Source organism: Petaurus breviceps, unplaced genomic scaffold, assembly GCF_028583685.1.
Source record: "Petaurus breviceps papuanus isolate PSGF00001 unplaced genomic scaffold, PetGlider_PUasm1.0 181, whole genome shotgun sequence".
NCBI lineage: Eukaryota > Metazoa > Chordata > Mammalia > Diprotodontia > Petauridae > Petaurus > Petaurus breviceps.
In genome coordinates, this window is record NW_027185784.1 from 22,426,302 (window position 1) to 22,450,289 (window position 23,988).

Genomic DNA, 23,988 nt, shown 5'->3' on the forward strand with positions numbered 1-23,988 from the left:
CTCCAGAACTTGACAGTCACATAATCTCTCTTGAGACAAAGCATACCAAGGAGTAATAATACCTGATTTATTTTCAAAGGTGCCTGATTATTACAAAATAATTAAAAATCCTATGGACTTGTCTACCATCAAGAAGAAACTCCAAGTGGATTCCCCAGTGTATACAAAGCCTGAAGATTTTGTGGCTGATTTCCGACTGATTTTTGAAAATTGTGCAGAATTCAATGAGGTGAGGAAAGGAAATAACATTGCTATTTTAGAGATATTTTTAATTCAAAAAAGACTATGTAATCATTTTCCTATGAATCTGCAGGAGTAGGTTTGAAGGCGAGTTTCCTACTACGTTGAGAAAGAGGCTTATGCATTTGGAAAATAATTTTGTCATCACATAAAACCTAAATAGTTATTTTTAAAGTAACATCCTAAAATTTTCTTTGATTGTAATGCCACAGAATATCAATAATATTTTTGATTGAGAGGTTGAGAAGTCAAAGTTGTTTGAAGAACAGCTTATCTTTTGGTTGGGTTTATCTATAATTAGGTAGACTTTTCTTAAATTTTTGCATATTTTCAAGCTTTTTATCATCTTTTGTTGGAGATTATTTGCATATATTTGCTGCCCTCTCAAGAGTATAAATGTTGTTTATGTTTGAAACTACCCACTTCACTTCAAGGGATGCTTTCTAGTTTTGTTATTGGAGATCATTTCTCTTCATGTTCACTTGAACTATGTATTTTTTCAGTCATATAGACTTCAACCACATTTCCCCCTAGTTACAGATTAAAGAGTCCCCTAATAGATACTTTATGAATTCTCATGGAATCCATCCATCCCTTTGACAGTTATAACAGAGTCTTACACTGTGCCTTGCACATGGTAAACCTTTAATAATGTGGGGGGGGAGGGAGTGTTTGTTTTTTAAAATTTACACCTGTTATAGTCCTTTGAGCTTTTTTTTAAGCACTTTGAGGAACGTAGTTTTAAATATCCTTTTGTGGACTTTTTCTCCCTATCCCAACTGCTTTGTCTTGATGTAGAGTGATCAGAAAAATATTCCTTATTGTTTCATACATACATCATTCATATGCATAGTCACTAAGGTCTGATCAAACTTTCACATAGAGAAAAGGGATGAGGTTATAACAGATTTGTGTTTTGCTTTATATCGATTTTGATGACATTTTTCATTTCCTCCAATAGCCTGATTCTGAAGTAGCAAGTGCTGGTATAAAACTTGAAAGCTATTTTGAAGACCTTCTGAAAAGCCTTTATCCAGAGAAAAAGTTTCCAAAGCAGGAATTCAAGAATGAAACAGAGGATACCATATTTAGTGATGATTCAGATGATGATTTTGTACAACCACGGAAAAAGCGTCTCAAAAGCATTGATGACCGCCAGCTGTTTAAATAAGTGGCACAGAAGCAAGGACTGGTCTGAACTGAACTTTTTTTTAAAACCTTTTTATTAGTGATTAACATAATTGCAAGGAAAGTCCATGACCACTCTGACTTTTAGGTTTGTGGATGTTTAATAGCTGTTGATTTCCTTAATATCCCATTTCTCTCTCCCCGCCCCCCTCCTCCTCTTCCTCTTTCCCTCTTCACCCACTCCCATTAAGGAAAAGGAAAAAAAAGCATCAGTAAAGATTGAGATAGACCTTTCTCTTTCTCTGAAATCATAAAACAGTATCTGAAAAGATAGCTGCATGACTGTATTTTAAAGAAAGGAGAAAGGCTTTATTTAGACTTAAAGTTGAAAACTTAAATGTGGTTTCAACGTGTGAATTAATCCATTTTCAGAAAATGTGATACCACTACCCATTATTCTTACCAAAGGCACGTGGCTGGCCATTATAAGTTTATTCTGCTGTACTTAACAGTATGCCACGAATATGATATTAAATGTCCTAGGATACTGATTGGTGCGATTGAAGTGTAGGTAGATGCCACTAAGGAAGTAACTGATGGTCTGTCATGTAACATGGAGAGTGTATTAAAGAAAAATCAGGAAAACAAATGCTTGGATTTATTTTTTGGCTTGTCTGTGAAGATGTTTTTATGTATCAGGTGTGTTTAGGCTACTAGCCATTAATTTCTGGAACTAATGTCTTCTCTGTTACTGCCTCTAACCAAGTAAGTGCAGATGTGACTTGTTTTTTATTCTTGATAAAAGCCCTCATTCATTAATTACCACATGGCTTTTGATTGAATTTTTTGAAATACAGCCATTTGTGCTGTATGTGATGTGAAGTTTCTTCACCATACACTTTTGGGCATTAATGAACTTTAAAAAGAATAAGTAGTTTCTGTGATCTTTATTGTCTCGTGTTGTTTAGGATGAAACTGTGTTTTGGAGTAAAGTCTTTTAGTGGAATTTTTGTTAGATGTTCTCTGGAGCGTTCCCTGCCTTGGTTTTAATAGTGTCAGATCTCATTAATAATGTCATCTTAAACACTTCTTTATGGTTGAACTTTGATTAGATTTCCCTTCCCATTAGACCTGAAAAAAAAGTTCTCTCCTGATTTCATATTGGGCCAGGCTTAAATCTGCTTAGACTTTACTCCTTTTTGTTCATTGTTTTCAAGGCTTGGGTAAATGATTAAAGGGAAAAAATGTAGATTAGGGAAGAAGGAATAAAATAGCCTAGCTTTAATTTTCTAATATATTTGATGAAATGTTTGTTTTACACTGACAGAACTTTAGTGAAATTTTCTTTTGTTAAGGTGGTAATAAAACACCACAGCTGAAGTTAGAATTCTTATAGCTTATGCCACCTTTCAAGGATAAAAACCTGGCCAGGGCACTTCAAAAACATTGCCATTTGATGATATTGCAAAGCTAATTCATTGGGTCTTAAGATGAGGCTGAGGGTGACACACAGAGTAAATTAACCATAAGCAATAGGTTCATTCCCATTTCCTGTACAGAGATAGTTCTTGCTCCTAAAATATTAATACTGCTTTCCGTGTCAATTTATGTAGGATCTTCTAGAGGTCTTAAACCTGGATCGTAGACTTAAGTAATAACTATTATGACGTGTCTATTATGGTTTTGAGTATAATTGTGGAGAAATTGAGAAAAGCTATCATTTATAGTTGACATTTTTCAGCAGTCTCAGTCTAGGTATGCAATGGCATTATTAGCACAAAAGCTCTTGAGCTGTTCATAAGTGTTTTGTCTGTTGGGCTACTATTCTTGTCACAATTTCGTACCCCATAGACCTTCCCTACTCATCCCTTGGGTTGGAATAGAGCAACATAGCTTGACTGTTGTAAAGAGGGCAGCCAAAGGGACATGAAGCTTGAGCAGGGGGAGAATGTAATTTTCCAAATAAAACTGAGCCAGAATTCCTTCAAGTGTGTACATACATACCTCTTACTGTGGTATTCAGTGCCATACCATTTTATTTTTTTGTTTTTCAGTGCAAACCGTCAGGTTACCTGCTTTACCTCTGCTATATTTAAGCATTTGAGAGAGAGAGAGAGAAAGCTCATGTTCCTATGGATAAAGTGCTTTCCTCACAAGAGTAGGTAGTCTTTAAGTGTTATTACTCCAATTTTACAAATGATGAAGCTGAAAGAGGTTAATTTGTCCAAGGTTACATGGCTAGTAAGTGTCTGAACTACAACTTAAATCTGGATCTTCTGATCCAGTATTTCTACTATACCACACTGCCTCTGAGTGTATCTCTTATAAGGCCACCTGGAACTTTTGATTGTTTCAGTATTACATTGTGTGAGATCATCTCTGCAATTTTTTGTAGCATTTCTGAATGCCCTATATATCTTAATTTCAATTAAGCATATAAGCTCCTGCTACTATGTGCTTGGGACTCAGGTTACAAAGTCATAGTGATACAGTCCTTCAATTACCTCGTATTGCCTGCTACCTTATTAACAAGTCCCCCTGGTGCCTGGCTGTATCCTAGTCATAACGTTCCTGTACCCTTCTGGCAGAGAACATTAGGAAGACTCTAGTCTTGCCACATCTCTAGGATGAAGAAAGGGCTGGAAAAAGTGTTCATTGTGACTCAGGCTTCCCTGACCTAAACTTGTGAACTCCAGCTTCTACTTCTGTCTTGGAAACCGATAAAGGGTTTCCCTTGGGATTTGGTTGCAGGAGTCAGAGATACAAATCTCAGAACTACAGTAGCCCTATTTATAAACTATTCTACTTTAGCCCTAGTATCATAGTTCTGGAAGACAGTAAAAAATAGACTGGCCCAACCTCTTGAACAATATTATGGACCCCAAGCGATGTACAACTTTGTAGCAGGGTTAGCCAGGTATAGAAGCAGTGACTTAATGATAAGACCACTTGGCCTAGTATTCACAAGCTATTTCTTTTTAGAATTTTCTTAATGCAGCAGAACTTTATAGTAACTTATATTACTGAATTTAAACTACTTCACATTGGTATTTGGTAATGAAATAGTCCTTAAAATTTAAATGGCATTCTATTTATTTCCTTTTGTTTATTAATTTGGAATTAGGCCATCCTTTAGATCATTTCTGAAGGGAGCAAGGGTTGCGAGTTTATAGCACTTAAATAAATGCCAAGAAACAAACCTAATAGTCTTCTCCCCTTGCTCTATTAATGGTACCCTCTTCTAACCTAAAAGACTGGGTGGTGGTTGTACAACAGAACAGAAATAGTGTAACCTATGAATACTTTCGAAACAGAGTATGAGGTTGTCCCCACAGTCAAAAGGGTGGGTAATAGTTACTCTGATGAATTTCAAAGTGATATTTTATCAGACAGCTTGAACTTTCAAGTCAAAAATCCCATGATAAACCTAGTGGGACGGGGAAGTAGGGGAAGGGTCTTCCTTTTTCTAGGGCCTAGTCCACAAATTAATATTATGAATTCAGAAAAATAAGTCGCTGCATGTGATCTCAAAAGGTTTATAGGTTGAAATTGAAGGTTTATTCATTTTTTTTGTATGTGTCCTGCATTCATTATAAATGAGAGAAATAGTGATCTGATTGGCTGTTTGAATTACAAGCATCACCATGAATTCAACTGCCCAATTCCTCCTTAAAAATTAAACCCCTTTAAAATAACCATGTAAATATTTTTTAAACATTTTATAGCATTGTGTAAATTTATATTTAATGTCTTTTTACAAACTGATTGCACCTAGTTTTCATCTTTGTAACACTGGGTGTGAAATTAATGGACCATAATTCACATACTGGTGGATCTTGTTCCTGAGTAATAATGCTAGCCAATCAGATTACAGATTTCTTTCTTCATGGAGGAATCACTTACTTTATTGTGAAGGACATCTGATACAGTAGTCCTTGTTACTGTTATGTATGGAATGTTTTGTTTTTGGCAGACTGTGGTGCTTTGATTTTAATAAAACAAACTTGAATGAATGTTCATAATGTGAATATTTCAGCTCAAAAGAACTTTAAAATATACTTAGTGCAAAATTAGTTCAACATGGCATTTTGAGAGATTCCTCCTGTCTTTACATATATAAATGATAGGAATTTGATTAATTATGAGGATTTAAAATACTAAGCACATTTTCAGTTCAAATGTCTAAGACCACATTACTAAATAAATATGTACAAAGCCTTAATCAAGGTTTAGCAGCCATATACCAGATGACCCAAAAGTTTTAATCTTTTTAATACCTTCTGAGGTATAAATGCCACTGAATTACCTAAAACATCTTTTGAACCTTTGTTTAGATTTCTTTTACATTATTTAGGTTTTGTGAATTTTACATTTTTAAAAGATTAGGCACCCTAATCATTATGTACCAACAGTTTCTAGATAACAGTTTGCCTGCTTTACTTCTTCACCTTCTCTATCTCCATTAGACTACTACTTTTGAGAACACATCAAAACCTCATTCTCTGAATAATCTTAAGTCTAGGATTGCTAATGCATTGAGCAGCAGCTAATGAAAATTCTTACAAAGTTCAAATAGAGCAAGATGTTTATGTTGAATTTTATCAGTATATTTACATTTTAACTAAGTATCCTTTCAAATTGGTTCATGTATATTTGGAGCATTCATTTCTACTTCTGAAGTTATTAAAGAAAAACAAGACTTGGGAACAAAGGTACTAAGAAGTTATACGTTGAGAAGCTACCTGTTTAAAATCTTTCATTTTGAAATGAAAACAATTTTAAAGTATTTTATGTCATTTTTAGTCACAGTATATTTGGCATTTCATCCAGAGGCTGTAGACTCATTGTTAAGCAGAAATTTTTGCTCTTCATTTCTAGAAATCTTCAGACCAATCTTAACATTTTAGAAATATGTTTTTAATGCCCTACTTCTGGATCAAGGAAAATTATATTTCATTTACTAGTTAATAATATCATACATTTATGAAACATTTTAGTGTGTCCATAATTCTAAATTCATTATTTCATATGAGCATTCATAGCCCTATAAAGTAGACATTGCAGATATTATGGATTTGAAACCTGAAGATCAGAAAATTTAGGACCTACATTCCTTCATCCAAGATTCAGGTAAAACTCAGGCCCCTGGTTTTCAAAATCCATTGTCTTTATCAGTGTACTGCTTTTCTCACTTATAATCAATAATGACTAATAAACTGGAAACTCAATTTAAAGAAATGATTTTAGGTAATCAGACCAGATATTTAGAGTTGCAATGCACTTAACCTTCTAACATCTTCATTTTATAGATTGAGAGTAAGTCCTAGAGAGTTTCAGAATTAAGTGACAGAGCTAAGATTTTACGCACTTCCTCTGCCTCCAGAGCTAATGCTTTCTCCCACTAACATTTAGTTTCTAATTGATGATAGTATCATACCCCAGTGGTTTTTCTAGTAATTTGGGCAAAGTTAGCAGACATCAGAAGAAATCCAGACTTTCAAGTCATGATATAAGTCCCAAATCCTTGTGTATATTTTAGTGATGTTCAGCGTGAGGGTGACCTTTTAGGTCGTTTATTCCAAATCCCCAATCTGTGAGATGAGAAAATAAGGTCAGAGGGGCTAAATGACTTATTTCAGGGTCAAGACTGCTCTCAAAAATACCTATATATACAACCTTTCCCAGGCATGAAGTGCAACCTGAAGTCCTTTTTTCCTAAGATTCACTTATGCATTTGCTGGGCACCTCACGTGTGTAAGGCATTGAATGGCACTGTTATAAAGAAGTCCGAAGAGGTAGAGAAAGATCGCTGAAGCTTTTGTGAAGGTTTTGATACCTGCTGGGATAAGAAGAGACTGCACATTACAACAGGTATTTATTGAATCTTGGGATCAAAAGTGCCAGTAAGGCAAGTTACTTCTCAGATCCGTTAAAAAAAAAAAATTGTTCCTTAGTGACATATTATTATACAGAAAATCTAAGGTAAATTGTAGGAGTAGGGAGAGGGTAAAATAAAGCTACCTCAAGAAAACATGTTTGTGAAAAATAAAATATACTTCTCCATTTGGCTGTCGTTTGCATGTCTTCATTTTGTTTGCTGTAAAAAAAGATAAATTGAATAAATCAGAATATGACAATGATCACTTTTTGCTCTGCTAATGATGCCAAACATTGGGCATTAACTTAATCTACCACCATCCTGGTATGTTCTTTTCTAAATTTATTTAAGATTAAGGTCTGCATTACTAGTCAGAGCATACATTGTGACCCTAAGGTTAGTGCTTATACTAATGCAAGATGAACAAACCCTGACTTGAGCTTTTTGATTGTTTTCTAGGAACAACTTTAAATTCAACCTAATTCCTAGATAGACGGAAAAGAATCCCCATTTTAATCTCTTTGAAGTGATCAAAAAGGTGTGAGTCCATATGGTAATTCTGCACTCATACTCTTCACAAAATCAATGACAAATTAAGATATATTGAAATGGTGCAAGTGCTCTTGTAGTATTTGCTGCTGGTGCAGCTGGGGGGGGGGGGGGCATTCCTTAGTTTAAACTTGCAGAGTTTTCCAAACTTCTTTGGCCTACCACCCCCTTTAAAAAAAAAATTTGCTTAGCTCCCTGCTCCCCCATCTCCTTTTTTAACCCTTCATCTTTTTTTTTCCCCCAGTTTGCATCATTTCAAACTCTATACATACACAGACACACACCCCCATCCCCAGACTGTTCCAGCACCCCTCCCCCCAAGGAATTTTGGGAACCTATGATTTAAAGGAATGGATTATCCTATCTTAAAGTAATGTTGCTCTACTTTCCAAGGAAGTACAGTGCCTCTGTGGAGAATTCCCAGAGTATTCAGGTAGAAATGGACCTTAAATAAGCAGGCTAAACATTCACGGGTGCTTCAACCAAATCTTACATGGTGTGATCTCAAGATTTTTCATCTGATTGCCTTTTAAAAGTATTCTATTTTTTTCCAAATGCCCTTATAGCACCCAAAAGTGAACACAATGCTACAGATGGTACTCTTACCAGGGCCAGGTTAGGCAAGACAATTACCATTCCTATTCTGGAAGTTCCACTATTCTTGTGGGTTATTTCATATGATTATTCCCTCCAGGGATTCAGATTATGAGCCATCATCTTGGCTGTGCAGGTGTTGTTCATGTCCTCACACAAATTTAATTTAGAGCATCCACCCAATATGGTTAGCAACCCTTGCTGAGGTCTCCAGGGAGAAAGATGACTATCTACTGGTTAACTCTGCTATATAATTGACCTGTCTCTTTATCATTTCATGGTTGACATAATTTATACTGTTCCTGCATAATTCTGTTTGTAATATTTTCCAGACTGTTCGTGCCCACCTTGTGGTTCTCTATTTCCCTTTGGGTTATACTCAGCTTTAATACTTCAGAGACTATAAAATTCCATTATTCACAGCCATAAATCATCACTAGAAGACTATTGATATTGGGAAAATGAGCCTTTGCTATTTCAAGAGGAAGCTTCAGGTCATTGAGAGACCTTTGTAGTTTTCAAAAGACCATTCAGTCAATTTCTTCTTATTCATTCCTGCTTTCAAATCATGCATCTGCAATGTCCAAGATTCATATCGATGGTTGGATAAGTTGTCTAGCTTACAATCAGCAAAGCTTTTGTAAAGTAACTACTTTTTGTCACATACTGGGTTAAAGACTTAACTCCTTGTGTGTAGGATAATTTCAATAACAAGCCCTTCTTTACCTGTTTCGTTCTTCCGTTTTGGACAGTTAAAAACTATTGAGTGAGTTTGGGTGTTATTTAGTGAACTATCAGCCCAAAACGATGTGCATCTATTGGATCTCAGCCTCTAAAGGAGGCTATTTGCTTGGTTTTCCAGGAACAGCTTCAAGATTTTGCCTCTTAAATTTAGTCTCTGGTTCTAGATCATCTCCATCAAAGTGTCAAACCCTTTGGCTGAGCACATCTTGTTTTTACACTGCATTTGTTAATGGTCAGATGGTCATCGAACAGGCTCAACTCATCTTTCAAGCTATATTGTATAATTGCATGTGAGATCTTTTTGAAGGAAAATCTTTAAAGGTATTGTTTGCTCTATAAAATCAAATGCCTTTTTGAAAGCAATAAACAGGTGCAGTGCCAATCCTGTGTTCTTTTATCTTCTAGTCAACTATAAGCTTCTATTAATGTAGCTTAAGGTGGAGGGCCTCTTATGTATACATCTTCCAACATCATGTGTTACCCAAACAATAAACTAAATATTATCAAGATACAATAAAACCTAGAACAGTGGTAGGGAACCTGTGACCTTAGGCCCCATGTGGCATTCTAGGTCTTCGGGTATAGCCTTTTGACTGAGTCAAAAGTTTTACAAAGCCAGTCCTTTTATTAAGTTTGGATTCAATCAAAGGGCTGTACTTGAGTACCTAGAAGGCAACATTTGACCTTGAGGCCAAATATTATATTTTACAGAAATATTAATAGAAAATATATTTTAGAACTAAGTCAACATGTAGCCTACAAGGATTTTTGTATATAGATTAATAATACTGTTTGTATTTGAGTATGACACCACTGGCCTAAGTATATTGGTATTTTTGGCAGCCTTGTTGCTACTCAACTCATTGAGTTTGTTGCCCACTAATATCCCCAAATCATCTCCAGGTGAAATGCATATCCTGTCCTTTTGAAGTTGATTTTTTGTAACTAACTTTACAGTTTAAATGAATTTTACAACCCTGCCTAATAAATTCAACCCAATTTTTTTCCCTTCCATAATTTGAGACATCTATAAATGGGACAACATAGAACAAAACCAAGAACACATAGCCAGAAGGCTTATTCTAAACCCTTTCTCCCTGCATGCTAAAATCTGTACCCTCCTTAGAACACTGGGTCCTGTCATTCAATCAGTTTCATTTCCCCTTAACTATATTATCATGTAGTATACATCTTATCCATGAGGGTAGTGTGAGAGCCATAAAGTGTTCTGTGTAATTCAGTAAGGAATTTTAAAGTGCCATGCAGTGAGAGGGGCTGGGGATACAAAGATAAAAACCACATTTTAAAAGAGTTCTGCCTTCTAGGTTACCGCATCCTGAAAATAATTTTATCAGATCATAAATTACTCTTTCATTTCTCTCAGTGCCTAATCCCTCCTACACCTATTTATCCTCACTGAAACCTCCATCCCTCTTTACTCTTTCCTGCTCTAATTTCTTAGTCAAATAGCTCACTTCTGCCCTGTCATCTACTCTAAAATTCCTTGCCCCTTTCACAATGAAATCCAACCCTGGATTTTGTCTACTGCCTTCCTCTTCTGTTCATCTCATGTGTTGCCGAGTGGAACTGAAAGAAATCAGAAATCATAGAACCAAGCAGACTGGGTCCTTCACAAGTTTGTTAACCTCACTGTTACCTTCCTGTAGCCAGACTACTCTTACTACTCTCTGATTCTTGATCTTACTCCCTAGAAGTTGTTCAAATATGTCTTTTACCTCAAACCTCATACCACTTCCTCTACCCTTTAACTAAAGACCTCACCTTATTACTCAACTGAGAAAATAGTGACCTTTTCAAACAATATTTGGAAACCCTTTAATTTTGTCCTCCACTTACTAGCTCCTTATAAAAGGAAGGTGATCGTTCTCACCCTAATTTTGTACTCTTGATCCCACCTCTTTCAACCTATATAGCCCCTCATAATCACCCCTCAGCTTTAATCTCTACCTTCTAATTTTTTATTGCCTAAAAACATTCCTAGACTGTGCCACCCCCTCTAAATATTGTACAAATCTTTTCTCATTCACAATCAAACTCCCTAGAAAAAATGGCCTATAAATTCATTTTTTCCATTTCCTCTTGTCAGCCTTTTACAATCTGGCTTCTGACCCCATCCCTCAACTGAAACTTTAAAAGGCAGTTTGGAAGTTGTGTAGAGGATGGTTTGGTGGAACAAAAGATGAAGTAGGAAAATCACTTAGGCTATTAAAGTAGTCCAGGTGAAAGTTGAAGAAGGTCTGAAGGTGGTTATTATCGTATGGCTCTAGAGAAGATGACAAGAGACGTAAAGATAGAAATCAACAAGGTTTGACGACTCATTGGACATTGAGGCCAAGTCGGAGGAGTTGTGGATGACGGAGGCTGGTAACCTGCATGACAAAAAGATGATAGTGTTCTCAACAGAAACAGGTAAATATGGAGGAGGTGTGGGTTTTAGATTTTGGCTTTCCGTCTTACACATTCCATTAAAGTCGCCCCCTGTATTTCCTGTTCTGTAAATCTTAAATAGATGCACATAGTTCTTTCTGTTTCCTTACCTGATAGACTAGGAGCTCCTTGAAAGCAGAGAACGTTTTCACTTTTCTTTTTATCATCAGTGTTCAGTTCAGTGCCTGGCCCAGAGTAGGCACTTAATAAACACCCATGGACTGTCTGGCTAAGTGGCTGAGCTTGAAATCTCTCTGGGGAATCACAGATAGATGGTGGTACATGGATGTATTGGAATATTACTGTACTATAAGAAATGGTGAGTTGATGAATAAAGAGAAGTACAGAAAGATCTATGAATTGAGGCAAATCAAAGAACGCATGAGCTGGAAAGGTTCAGAATAGGCACAATAGACCATTTTGATTACATAAAATTAAGTTTTTGCACAAACCAATGCAGCTAAAATTCAAAGAAATTTGGAAAAAAATCTTTTTTACTCTGATAATTTTTCTCTTATAAAAGTCATTTATAAGATTAATTGGGAACTGAGTCACATTAAAAGAATAAGCCATTCTCCAGTTGATAAATGACCAAAGGATATGGATAGACAGTTTTCAAAGAAAGAAATTCAAGCTACTAATACTAATGGGGAAATATGTTCTGCCTCACTAATAATTCATTAATTCCTAATAAATGGAGAAATGTAAATTAATCCTAGGTGTCACTTCCTCTGCCCATCAGATTGTCTAAGGTGACAAAAAGAAGATTGTATTATATGCTGAAGAATTGTGAAAAAACATACATTAATTCAGTGTTAGTGGAGCTATGAATTGGCCTGACCACTCAGACAAGTTTGGAACTATGCCCCAAAAGCCATTAAACTGTATATACACCCTTTGACTTGGCAATACTGTTACTGGGTCTCTACCCCAAAGATGTCAAAAGAAATATGTACAAAAATAAAACATCTCTTTGCATGATGGTAAAGAATTAGAAACTAAAGGAATGCCTCTTAACTGGGGAATGACTGAACAAGTTGTATGTGAATGCTAATGGAATTTTATTATGCCATAAGAAATGGTGAAGAGGATGGTTTAAGAGAAACCTGGGAAGATTTTTATGAACCGATACAAAGTGAAGTAAGCAGAAATGGAAGAACAATATAGTAATAATACTATGATGAAAAGTTTAAATAATTTAGGAGCTCTCTGATCAATACCACAACTCCAAAGGACTCATGGTCAAACATACTTTCAGCCACCAGATAGAGAAGTGATGGAGAAATTGAAACTTGCAGGACTAGAAGGGGCATTGATAAGGTATTATTTTGCTCGACTGTACATATTTGTCATGGGGTCTCTTCCTTGCTTTCTCAGTGGGTATGGGGTGAAGAGATGGGAGGGAGAGAATTTGGAACTGAAAAAATAAAGTTGAACTTTTTAAGAATCTCAAACTGGAGGATGGGCCAACTCTAATAAGAGAGCAAGCATTTCATTGAGAAAATGTAAATTTTTTGTTAAAAAAAAATCCTTTATAAAGTATCATAGGGGTGGCCAGGTGGCGCAGTGAATAAGAATGCCAGCCCCAGCGTCGGGAGACCTGGGATCGGTTCTGCCACCCACATAAAAATAATTGGCCCTGTAACCTTGAGCAAATTACTTAACCCTGATTGCTTTAAAAAAAAAAAAAAAAGAATCATAGACATTCCTTGATAAAAATTTGTATTAAAAAATTGAGATTTAGTGTGAACTAAGTTCTCTATCACTGATCTAAAAAGTCAATGAAATTTTAGAGTGCAGTTTTAAAAGTATAACATGCAAAACAAGGGAGGTGTAGGTAATCATAGTACTCTAAAAGATAGTCATGATCTAGGGTACCTTCAGAAAGCACAGTCAGAATATGGGAGGTACTCACAACTACTCCACATGACAATCAGTTTGAACTGTAGCAGGTGGGAGACTTGATAGCTATCAAGTAACAGAAGATCTGTCACATGGGCACCGACATTAGCTTTGTATTAATTGGCCCCAGAAAGCAGAATGGAGAATAATGGGTGGAAATTGAGTCAATTTTGGCTGATTTTTTTTTTAAAACCTAATGAACAATTAGAGCTATGGTCTATCCAAAAGTGACATTACCTGCACCTCAGGATATGGTGAATTTCCCATTACTGGGGAGCTTCAGGAAGACTGGAAAATCCTTTTCTGGGATTGTTAAAAGGTTTACCTAGGACATATGTTGGGCTAATAACTAATAATAAAATGTCTGGTTTTTTCCCCCCAGACCATGGGAGTATAGAGTTACAAACTTTGGCAGAGGTGCATTAGCAAAGAAGAGATAGAGACAAGCTTTGTCTTCATTGATTTTTAGAAGTAGCAACTGGAGTTCTATCTAACATTCTTTAGGTTATGCAGATTCTCTGAGATACATGGCTCTGGATATATCCTGTTTAGGATACCGCTTAAGCTGTTTCCCATTTTGGTAACACCGATCTAGGCACTCATAAAATTAGGTAGAAAAGGTCACAGGCTTCAAAATAATTTTTCTCACCTGGAGCTAAAAAATGGAGGATTAGCTTGCAGCATAATAAATAGAGGACTAATTTGGGAATAGTTAGGTATAAATTCCTCCATTGATTCTTGCTGTGTGACCATAGGCAAGTTCTCTGTAAAAGACAGTAAGTTACAGACAAGTTGCCTCTCTGAATCAGTAGAGGGAATTTCCATATTGGGAGCAACACTGATAAAGTAGTATGTGCCTCTTTGCCCTCAAAAAAAGAAAGAAAACCCTCAGAGAAGGTTTAACCAAGAAACCAGTAGGAAATAATTGTGCCAAATTTAAAGCAGGAGAGGTTGATTCCAAATGTCAGAAGGAAAAAAAATTCAGTGAGTTGTGAACAAATATTAGGAATGATTGCAGAGCACAGGGCCAGTGAAATAAGGCTCAGACTTCGATTTGAAAAAAGACAGCCATAAGCTACACTAATTCCTTTCTGTGAGTGTTTGTGAAAACTGTCTGCATTCAAAGAGAAGCAGTCAAATGTAATGTTTTCCAGTGGCCATTGCTGAGGTGTGCACATATCAAATGCTCAGAGAAGAGGGAACCTTGCAAAACACCTAGATGCATCTAGAGTCTACAGAAATCTGAAGGGAAAGCAAAGTAATCGGTCTTGAGCGGGACTTCTGTGGAGCTGGGAAGACCAAAACTCTACAACGGGACCTTTGCATTTGGACAAGAGGAACAATCAAGTCAGATGCACATGGAGGACAGTCTATTCTATTATTCAGGGCACACCAGTTTAATTTTGAATATTCAAAATTACTGTTGCCTTAAAGCCACACAAAAAATTGTTCTCCCCTGGCCAATGGAAGATATTAGCAGCATTTCAATTTAACAAAACCAAGCCTTAAGTTAAATGACTTGCTTTCTCTAAGGTCAACTCAAGTCATTCCTGCCTTTTTCACTATGCCATGTTGCCTCAGAACTTGGGTTTATACCACTCTAACGACTCTTCACCTCCCCAACTGCACAGAAGACAGGGTCCTACAGAAGTTCCTCTGGGTCTGTTGGGCATTCTCTCCTTTATCATCACTCCTGTCAGCAACCAAGCCCTTTCTGAGCCCCACATCCCCTCAAATTCTTTCTTGACATTGTCTTTGCCCTAGAACATCACTTTGAATTATAAAAAGGCACTTCACAAATTGACACAGTTTAGTGTATTTGTTGTATTCCTCTATCTCAAAGGAGCCATGATTCCACTGTTGTGGAAGAGACATTGATTCAACTCCTTAATTAAAACCCATGAAACACCTTTAACGTCATGAATTTTACAAATCGCTGCTTGGTAAACCTGGTAATGGGCTACTCCAAAATACACAAGGGTAGATGATGGACACAACCAAAGACTGGACTCAGATTCAAGATCTTTCCAGTAGGTTGTAGAACCTGCCAGAGCTTACACTCTGCCGACAAATGTTCCAAGAACCAGGATCCCCACAACATAAGGCATTAAATTACTGATTGTTTTCTATTTAGTTACATATACTAGAATTATATAGATATGATTAAAGTATAGTAATGAAAATAAGTATTTTGTAAATTATATGAAAATATGTAGTTGAGATTCATGTAAAATAGATACCAGCAGAAAAAACAAACAAACATTTTTATAGCTTGGTCAAACTTGGCAGAGCAAGTATTCTGTTGGCCTAGGCTCTAGGGTCCTCTTACTGCTGAGTTGAGGCATCAAATCAGAAGTTGGGTGGAACATATGTATTTAGATATATCAGATAATAGGGGTCTTTCAAGACTTCCCCTTAAAGAATGGTGACCCCTATTGTGATCAAATGCTCTCCACTTCAAATACATTTCCCAATCTCTTCCCTGGAACAGGGGTATCTGAAAGCAAAAGAAATAAGTGATAGTGTAAATCAAATCACTAAATGGTTTAACAGTGTCACCTACCTGAAGGGCCCTTCCTTTAGTCTCAATAGGGAGTGTGAAGGCAGAAATGGCACATACAACACAAACAGATGAGAAAAGACACAAGGCTCCCAGGAATGAAGCGCTCATAAGAACCTGCGAGTGACCAAGAGAGCAAGTCAATGACTGCATCCTGCAGGAGTCCAGAGTGCAGCAGGACTCCTGGGCTGATGAGCACCTGAAAAGTCATGCTTTAAGCAGGACCAGATGCTGTAGTCAAGGGACCTGGCTTTGATTTCTGGCTCTGACTTGGAGCAAATCATTTTTCCCTCTAGAAGTCAGTATCCTCAACCATGAGATAACAGGGTTTATACTTGACCTCTGCCATCCTTCCCTGCCCTACAGCCTGTGCACTTACTGCTTGATCACAACTTTAACATTGTACAATTTCCAAGGCATTTCTGGCACAACCTGCCTGTGATACAGTGCAAGTATCATATGCACCCCTCCATTTCACAGACTTAGATGGTGACTTGCCTACAATCGCAGAATTATTAGTGTTGCAGGAGAGCTCTCTGTATGACACAAGTTTTCAGTGCTAGGGCAGTGACTGGGAAAACACAATCAGGAGGAATTTCAAAAGGATCCAGTAAAATCTATAAGATGCTTAGCCAGTGCCTGGCACAGTAGGCATTTAAAATAAATGTTTGTTCCCTTCTCTGTTCTCCATATATCTTTTCTTTCTGGTACCTCATTCTCTCATTTTTTTTTTGGAAGTGATAAAGGGCAATTTTTTTTTCAGATTTTTCTTTTTGCTTTGGGGGGGGCAACAGGGCAATTGGGGTTAAGTGACTTGCCCAAGGTAATACGGCTAGTTTTGTGTGTGTGTGTAAGAGAGAGAGAAGTGTCTTCTAAGGCCGTATTTGAACTCAGGTCCTCCTGACTCCAGGGCTGGTGTTCTATTCCCTGTGCCACCTAGCCATCCCCAATACATTTTTTAAAACATCTGTTCCATAGGGAATTTAAATGAATTATGATCAGACTATCCAGGGCTACACTAATACTTAAATATTCTTGATCTGGAAGGGAGCTTATAAATCTAGTCCAATTTCCTCACTTTATAGATTTGGAACCTGGGAGATTGAAGTGGCTTGCCTGAAATCACATAGCTCATGCCCTACTCCCACTTCCACAATATAATGAAGCCTGTGGGCCCCTTCTCAGAATGATGTTATTCATACTATTGATCAAGAATCATTATTCACACTCACAAATTATTTCCTAATTACATTTTCTAAAAATTTTAACAATCTTTTTTTAAATTTTGAGTTTTATATTCTCTCCCTCCTGCCCCATCATACCTTGAGAATGAAAGCTATGTATCAGTTATACATGTGAAGTCATGCAAGACATTTGACAAAAATGACAAAGACAAAGAATAAGATTTAATTCACCCACCCACCCCCATCTTAGTTCGTTGTCCCCTGAAAATCTCTCTATAAACCTCAGGTTAGAAACTTGAACTAGAGCCATAGTCTACCTTCCATTCACCACCACCATCAGAGCAAAGTCAACATGCCAGAGCAAAAAGTAGCAATTGTGCTTTAGCTCTCATGAACTAAAGGTCATATATATATATATATATATATGACTATAGGTCACAGTGACCTATAAATACAGCACACTAGACTGGAAGGTTAAGAAAAGGTCACACCGAGTCATTTTTCCAGCCCAGAGCAGCTTGGGGAAATAAATGTGTTTTGACACTGGGGTGGGGACTGTTCAGAAGTACAACACAAACACAATGGCATGGTAGGAGGTGGAAGCAGCAATGGGAAACAAACTAGGTGGCCTCTATACTAGCAGTAAGAGCAAGAATGGGTGCCATCAAGCAGCTCCATCAGCCAGAACAGTTCCAAGGCAGAGACGAACAGTCATGATTGTGAGGAAGCAGGGGTTCTCTGTAAGAAGCAAGGAACTAGTCCTAGAACTACAATCATGTAACTCAACCTGAGTAGAGTGGGGACTCATTTCTGACCTTTACTGCCACACATAAGCCTACAGTGGAAGAGAGCCTACAGAACCTGCCAGCAGGCTAATTGTGTCCCAGTCAAGCAGCAGTCTGCAAAACCTTAAGCATATATAAGCCAACAACCCCAAATTGGGTCAGGAATTTGCAACATGAAGACCAGAAGGGCAATGAATGGACCTATCCCCAGATCACACTACTTTGGAAGCACTGAAAATTTAGAGGACCCTAGACTGAGTTGTGAAAATAGCAGAAGGATATGAAAAACAAACTCAAGACATCTCCCCCAGTGGTGAGTAGAGGACAATTCCCAACATAAAGCCCAGAGTCAATAAGTAGGCTGGGAAAATAAGGGGGCAGGGGGAGGAGGAAAGGAACCTGACCAGAAATTAAGTTTAGTGACAGGGGAGCTCAAATACAAACTCAGAAGAAGATAATGACTTGAAAACACTGATAAACAAAGCCTCAAAAAAAAAAAATGCAGATTGGACACAAGCCCAACAAGAGTTCCCCAGTTCAAGAAAGCAATTAAAATAAAAGTGCAAAAGAAAAAGTTTTTTAAATCAAATGAGAACTGTAGAGGATAAATAGACAGGGGAAATGCTATGCAAGAAAATTAAAAAGATAGAATTAACAAGTTGGTAAAGAGGTACAAAAAATGCTGAAGACATTCCTCAAAAATCAGAATTGGTCAAATGGTAAAAAGTACAAAAAATCCTGAAGAAAATAAATCCTTAAAAAACATTGAAAAAAACCCAAAATGTGAAAGATCTCATCAGAAAAACAACTGACCTAGAAAAAAGATTGAAGAGGGATAATTTAAGAACCGTTGGACTTTGTCGAAGCCATGAAGAAAGAGAGCCTAGACATATTTTAAGAAATTAATAAGGGAAACTGTCCAGATATCTTAGAGCCAGCAGGCAAAATTGAAAGAATGCACCAGTCACCTCTTAAAAAAGAAATCTCAACATGAATACTTCCAGGAATATTATAGCCCAAATCCAGATTCTCAGATCAAAGAGAAAATACTAAAAGCAGCCAGAAAGAAACAATTAAAATAGATATGAAGCCACAGTAGTGTCACACCAGATTTAGTGGCTACTGCCATAAAAGAGGCAGACGACTTGGATTATGACATTCTGGAAGACCAAGGAGCTAGGATTACAACCAAGAGTTGTCCAGCAAAACAGTATAATCCTGAGGGCAGGGAAGAGGAGGGGGAAATGGCCAGTTAAGTAGAAGTCTTTCGAGCCTTTCTGATGAAAAGATGAACATAAAATGACATTCAAACCCAAGATTTAAAAACATAAAATGTTAAAACATGAGTGAGAAATCATAAGGAGTTAAAACAAGGTTAAACTGTTTATATCCCTATATAGTAAGGTAATACATGTAACCCCTCAGAACATCATCACTAGGGCTGCTTGAGGGGGACAGGAGGTATGAGTGTGAATCTATTATATTGGGATGATCTCAAAAGTCGATTGAGTTTTTCCCCCACATCAAGTCAAAATTTATCTCTCTGCAACTTCTGCCCATTGTTCCTAATTCTTCCCTCTACAATCAAGCCCAAAGCTTTCACGTGACAACCCTTTTAAGTATTTTAAGACAATTAGTTTGTATCCCTACCCCCAAGTTCCTTCAACCAATGCTCATGTGACATAGAGATTATGTGATCACTGGTAACAAAATTATAGTAAAATGCCATTTCTATCCTTTCTTGGGAAAAGTTATAGAAAACTGTTCAGATGGCTAATTAGGGTATCTTTGTTTTGAATTTGTCATTGGGGTGTTACACCAACCCCCAGTTCTCTTTAGGTCTTTCTTACAAGATGGGCTAATTTACCCCAAACTATCTGCACTGGTGGATTAAGGTAGTTTCCTCAGTAAGTTACAATTCACTCTTAGAGTCCTGGAGGTATCTCTAGTTTTTGACTTGAGACATAGATCTGCTTACTGAGCTCTTGAGTCCCCACCAGTGTGCTTCCCATTTAAACACAATCTGTCAAGAAACATTTACTAAACAAAAAAAAAAAAAATGAAGCAAGAATAATCATAAGATAAATCTGAATCATACTCCCCCACCAATTTACAATGTTTTTGTGTGGGAGTAGGCACAATAATAAACCTAGCAGTGAGCCACGAATAGGGAAACACATGTACTTATAACCCTGGACTCCAGGCCTTGCTGTCCTTTCTTTTGGGAACATAATGGCACCAGCTGGATGAGTATATTTCTCTACCTGGCCTCTCCATTCACCTGCTAGACAAAGCCACTTATCTACTACTTAAGAGCATTAAGCCTTGAATCTTCAGTCTTCTAGATATTTCCCCTTGGCTACATATCTTCAAAGCTATTCAGGTTTTTCAAGGCACAGAAGGCAGTAAAGGGCAAAACAGAAAAGCCTCTAAAAGTGTTTCCTCACTTCAAACTGTAAATGGCTCTATCTAGCAAGACAGCCTTTTCCCAGTCCTACAAAAACAGGAATTGTGCTTTTCTCCAATCAGCGCCCAGCATCAGAGCTTTCTCCACTGTGTTCACTTCCCCAGCTTCCACTAGCTCTCCTGCTTCAAATCAGGTCCTCCTCATGAGCCACAACCCACTTACAACTTATGCTAAGAAACCCCAAATTCACATTGCCAAGACTCCAGGGGCTAGTACATAACGGATAAATGACCAAAGGACAGTTTTCAAAAGAGGTTACACAAACTCAATCAAAAAGAATTAAGCAGCTGCTCTGTCCCAGGCATTATATTAGCTGCTGAAGAAACAAAGACGAAAATGAAAGAGTCTGTCTTCAAGTTGCTTATATATTATCAGGTGAATCAACATGGCTGTATCATGGGCATATAAGAGATAATGGAGGAATTTGCCATTTCCTTCTCCAGTGCCTCCCAGTTTGGCCAATAAGGCTAGTAGTCACTGAGCATTTGCTCAGTGACTATTATATGCCCGGCACTATGCACTGGACATACAAAGAAAGAAAGAAGACAGTCCCTGCTCTCAAGGAGATGATATACAAATAACCTTAGGATCGATCAGGGGGGAAACATCTGGGAGGAGATGGGAGGGGAGGGGAGGGTGAAGAGCAAATACTCAAGAAATCAAGTCCCTCTCCCCAAAGTGGAGGAAAAGTTTCCCTCATAATTTCCCCTTTCCTTCCTCCCATGTTCTTTCTCTCTTCCCCTTCATTCTCTATATCCTCCTTTTTCTGAGAGGACAAGACAGTGCAAACTTCTTCAAAAGGAGGGAGATGTCATGTGTGAGGGAACACTCAGTCCAGCCCATCAGGTCCCAGGGGAGTCTATTATGTATACATAGATCTGTCCCAATGGGTATGGTCTTCCCAGGGTTTCTGGGGGCTTTGGGAGGCTCAGAAGGATCAAGTAACTCACCCAACATCACCTTACTGGCAGTGACTGAGCCAGAAATTGAATACATCTAGTGTTCTGTTCTTCCCATCACATCAGGCTGCTTATTTGTCTAATGGAAGCAGTTAAACTAGGTCATTGTAAGGCATGGAACAGACAAATATAATCAACCCCTTCTGGGCCTTAAACATAAGCATCTCCAGCTAAGCTAACTCAGCTGAATTTAACAAACATTAAACACATACTGGGGATCGTACAGGGTAGTAAAGTAGCCCACTGGATAGAGTGCTGGGCTTCGAGTCAGGAAGACTCATCTTCCGGAGTTTAAATCCAGTCTCAGATACTTACTAGCTGTGTGACCTTGGGAAAGTCACTTAACTAACCCTGTTTGCCTCACTCTCCTCATCTGTAAAATATGCAGGAGAAGGACATGGCAAACCACTCCAGTATCTCTGCCAAGAAAGCCCCAAATGGGGTCACTGAGAGTCTGACATGACTGAACAACAATTACAAAGGTATAACATGGCTCTTCTGCTTGGAGCCAGTCGGCCTCTCCAGTCTGGAATGCGATCCCTCCTCCCTTCTTAGGGTCACCGATCGGGATCTTAGAGATCGTGGAAGCCGCCGCTCTTCCTCATCTCCCCTGCTGTTAGTGCTCTCTCACCACTGCCCCCAATTAATATCACTTGATCTAGTTTGTAAAATTTACTTTCTACACGTACGTGGCATCCCTTCCATGGGTCATGCACTACTTGTGAGCACTGACTGTTTTATCTTTCTACCCCTCAGTGCCTAGCATGGTGTCTTGTGCATGAGAGGTGCCCACAGACATTTGCTGAATTGTTCAGTTTAATGGCCATTGCTCTCAAGAGGCTTATAATCAAATGTGGGGAAAGATGTACACTAACATCTGTGATACGGGGGGAAATGAGGACAGCAAGACAAAGATCTAGGTAAAGTGTTAAAGGAAATTTGAGGAGGGAGAGATCATTTTCACTAAGGGAGTTGGGGGCAGGGAAAGGAGTCATGAGGGAAACCTTTGTGAAGGGAACACCTGAGCTGTTCCTGGAGGGAAGAGAAAGACTTTGCCAGATGGAGACAGGGCAGAAGTCCATTCCAGGTAAGGGGGGCAGTGCAATAAATAGATAGGGCAAAGCCTCAGGTTGGAAAGTACATCAGAGGACATAGGAAAATATAAATCCTATCCCCCTTCTTTGCTGGGATTCTACCTCCTCTCACTTTGTAATGGCCATTATCTGATACCTTCTCAAATTCCCCTCGGTTGGGGGTAGGTTCTTATTGCCGTACCTTTAACTTTTAACCTGTGTCCCCACGCCATCATTATCAGTGATTCCGGTGTTTAAAAGATGGGTGAAGGCTGCCTGCCCCTAGAGAGAAACACACCCACTCTAGAACTGCCTCTCTAAGATTAGATACCCCATTATCATTTTTATATTTTCCCCCATAATAAAATTTTTAACATTTGATTCTTGTTTTGAGTTCCAAATTCTATCCCTCCCTCCCTTCCCTCTCCCCTCACAAAGTAATCTAATACAGGTTATACATGTGCAATCATGACACCTCATTATCTTAGCACATTTTATTAAGAAAGGAACTCACAAGGAGGTCATCATTTGTCATTGAAAGGTGACTGCACCTGAGATGATGTAATATGTCTGTGACTCTGAAACTTTGAGGATCAGGATTGTTCCCCTGAGTTGCAAATAGGCAACATGCCCTGACCTGGGGTGATTCAAACCCTTGAGATGTAGGTTTGTCAGTAATAAGCCTTTGTGACAGTGACACCATCTGACAGGTCCCTCTAGGATCCTGAATCCACTGAGGGATTTTTCAACCTGCCCATAACAAGGGATAATATCGCCTCCTCTGTGTCCCTGCCTTGGCACCCGTGCACACAGTTGGTACTAAACAGACTAGACTATCAGAACTAGAAGGGGCCATAGAGATCATTTGGTTCAACTCCATAATCTTACAGATGAGGAAACTGAGACTTACAAGGTAAAATGATCTGTCCAAGGTCATACTGATGACAAGGGCAAGAACTGAAATTTGAACCTACCTACCCTTATATGATAGTGTGAGAGATAAATCATTGGGACCCCGACTCTATTCAAACCAGGATCAATCAATCTGACATGATTCCATAGGGGTAGTGATTCTGTATGGTAAGTCCCAGAGCTATAAGCTGCATGTTGTAAATTCATTTGCTTAATGATAGGAACCTAACTAGAGGACCTCCTCCTCCTCCCTTGTTTTTCCTCGTCACAGCAACCAAATCCAGTGTGATGGAGGTGCTTCAGCTACATGGAAAGTCTTCCAATTTATTTTTGCTTCCAGATCATTCTCTTGTCCAACACAAACAGGTGACCATATTATGACCACCTAGTCAGGGGAAATATTCCTTGCTAGGGGTGGCTGGGTGGTGCAGTGAAAAGAGCACCGGCCCTGGAGTCAGGAGAACCTGAGTTCAAACCTGGCCTCAGACACTTAACACTTACTAGCCATGTGACTTTGGGCAAGTCATTTAACCCCAATTGCCCCTCCAAAAAGCAAAAAAAGAAA

General features: G+C 38.2%; 2 protein-coding genes across 7 annotated transcripts in view; one reads left to right on the forward strand and one right to left on the reverse strand.

Annotated features, from left to right (window-relative positions):
* Nucleotides 1–5,381, forward strand: part of TRIM24 (tripartite motif containing 24) — a 151,443-nt gene extending 146,062 nt beyond the window's left edge. For 5 of the 6 annotated variants that reach the window (XM_069087308.1, XM_069087309.1, XM_069087310.1 and 2 more), the window contains 2 exons: nucleotides 80–229; nucleotides 1,202–5,381. In XM_069087308.1, coding sequence (XP_068943409.1) covers nucleotides 80–229; nucleotides 1,202–1,411 — 360 coding nt within the window. In that variant the 3' untranslated portion in view covers nucleotides 1,412–5,381. The remainder of the gene's footprint in view (nucleotides 1–79; nucleotides 230–1,201) is intronic. The other variant, XR_011168182.1, reaches the window with a different exon arrangement.
* Nucleotides 5,382–7,230: 1,849 nt separating this feature from the next.
* Nucleotides 7,231–23,988, reverse strand: part of SVOPL (SVOP like) — a 71,460-nt gene continuing 54,702 nt past the window's right edge. Inside the window, exons 14-15 of the mRNA XM_069087313.1 lie at nucleotides 16,047–16,160; nucleotides 7,231–7,465 (exon numbers count right to left, since the gene is read on the reverse strand). Of these exons, the coding sequence (XP_068943414.1) occupies nucleotides 7,454–7,465; nucleotides 16,047–16,160 (126 nt within the window). The 3' untranslated portion in view covers nucleotides 7,231–7,453. The remainder of the gene's footprint in view (nucleotides 7,466–16,046; nucleotides 16,161–23,988) is intronic.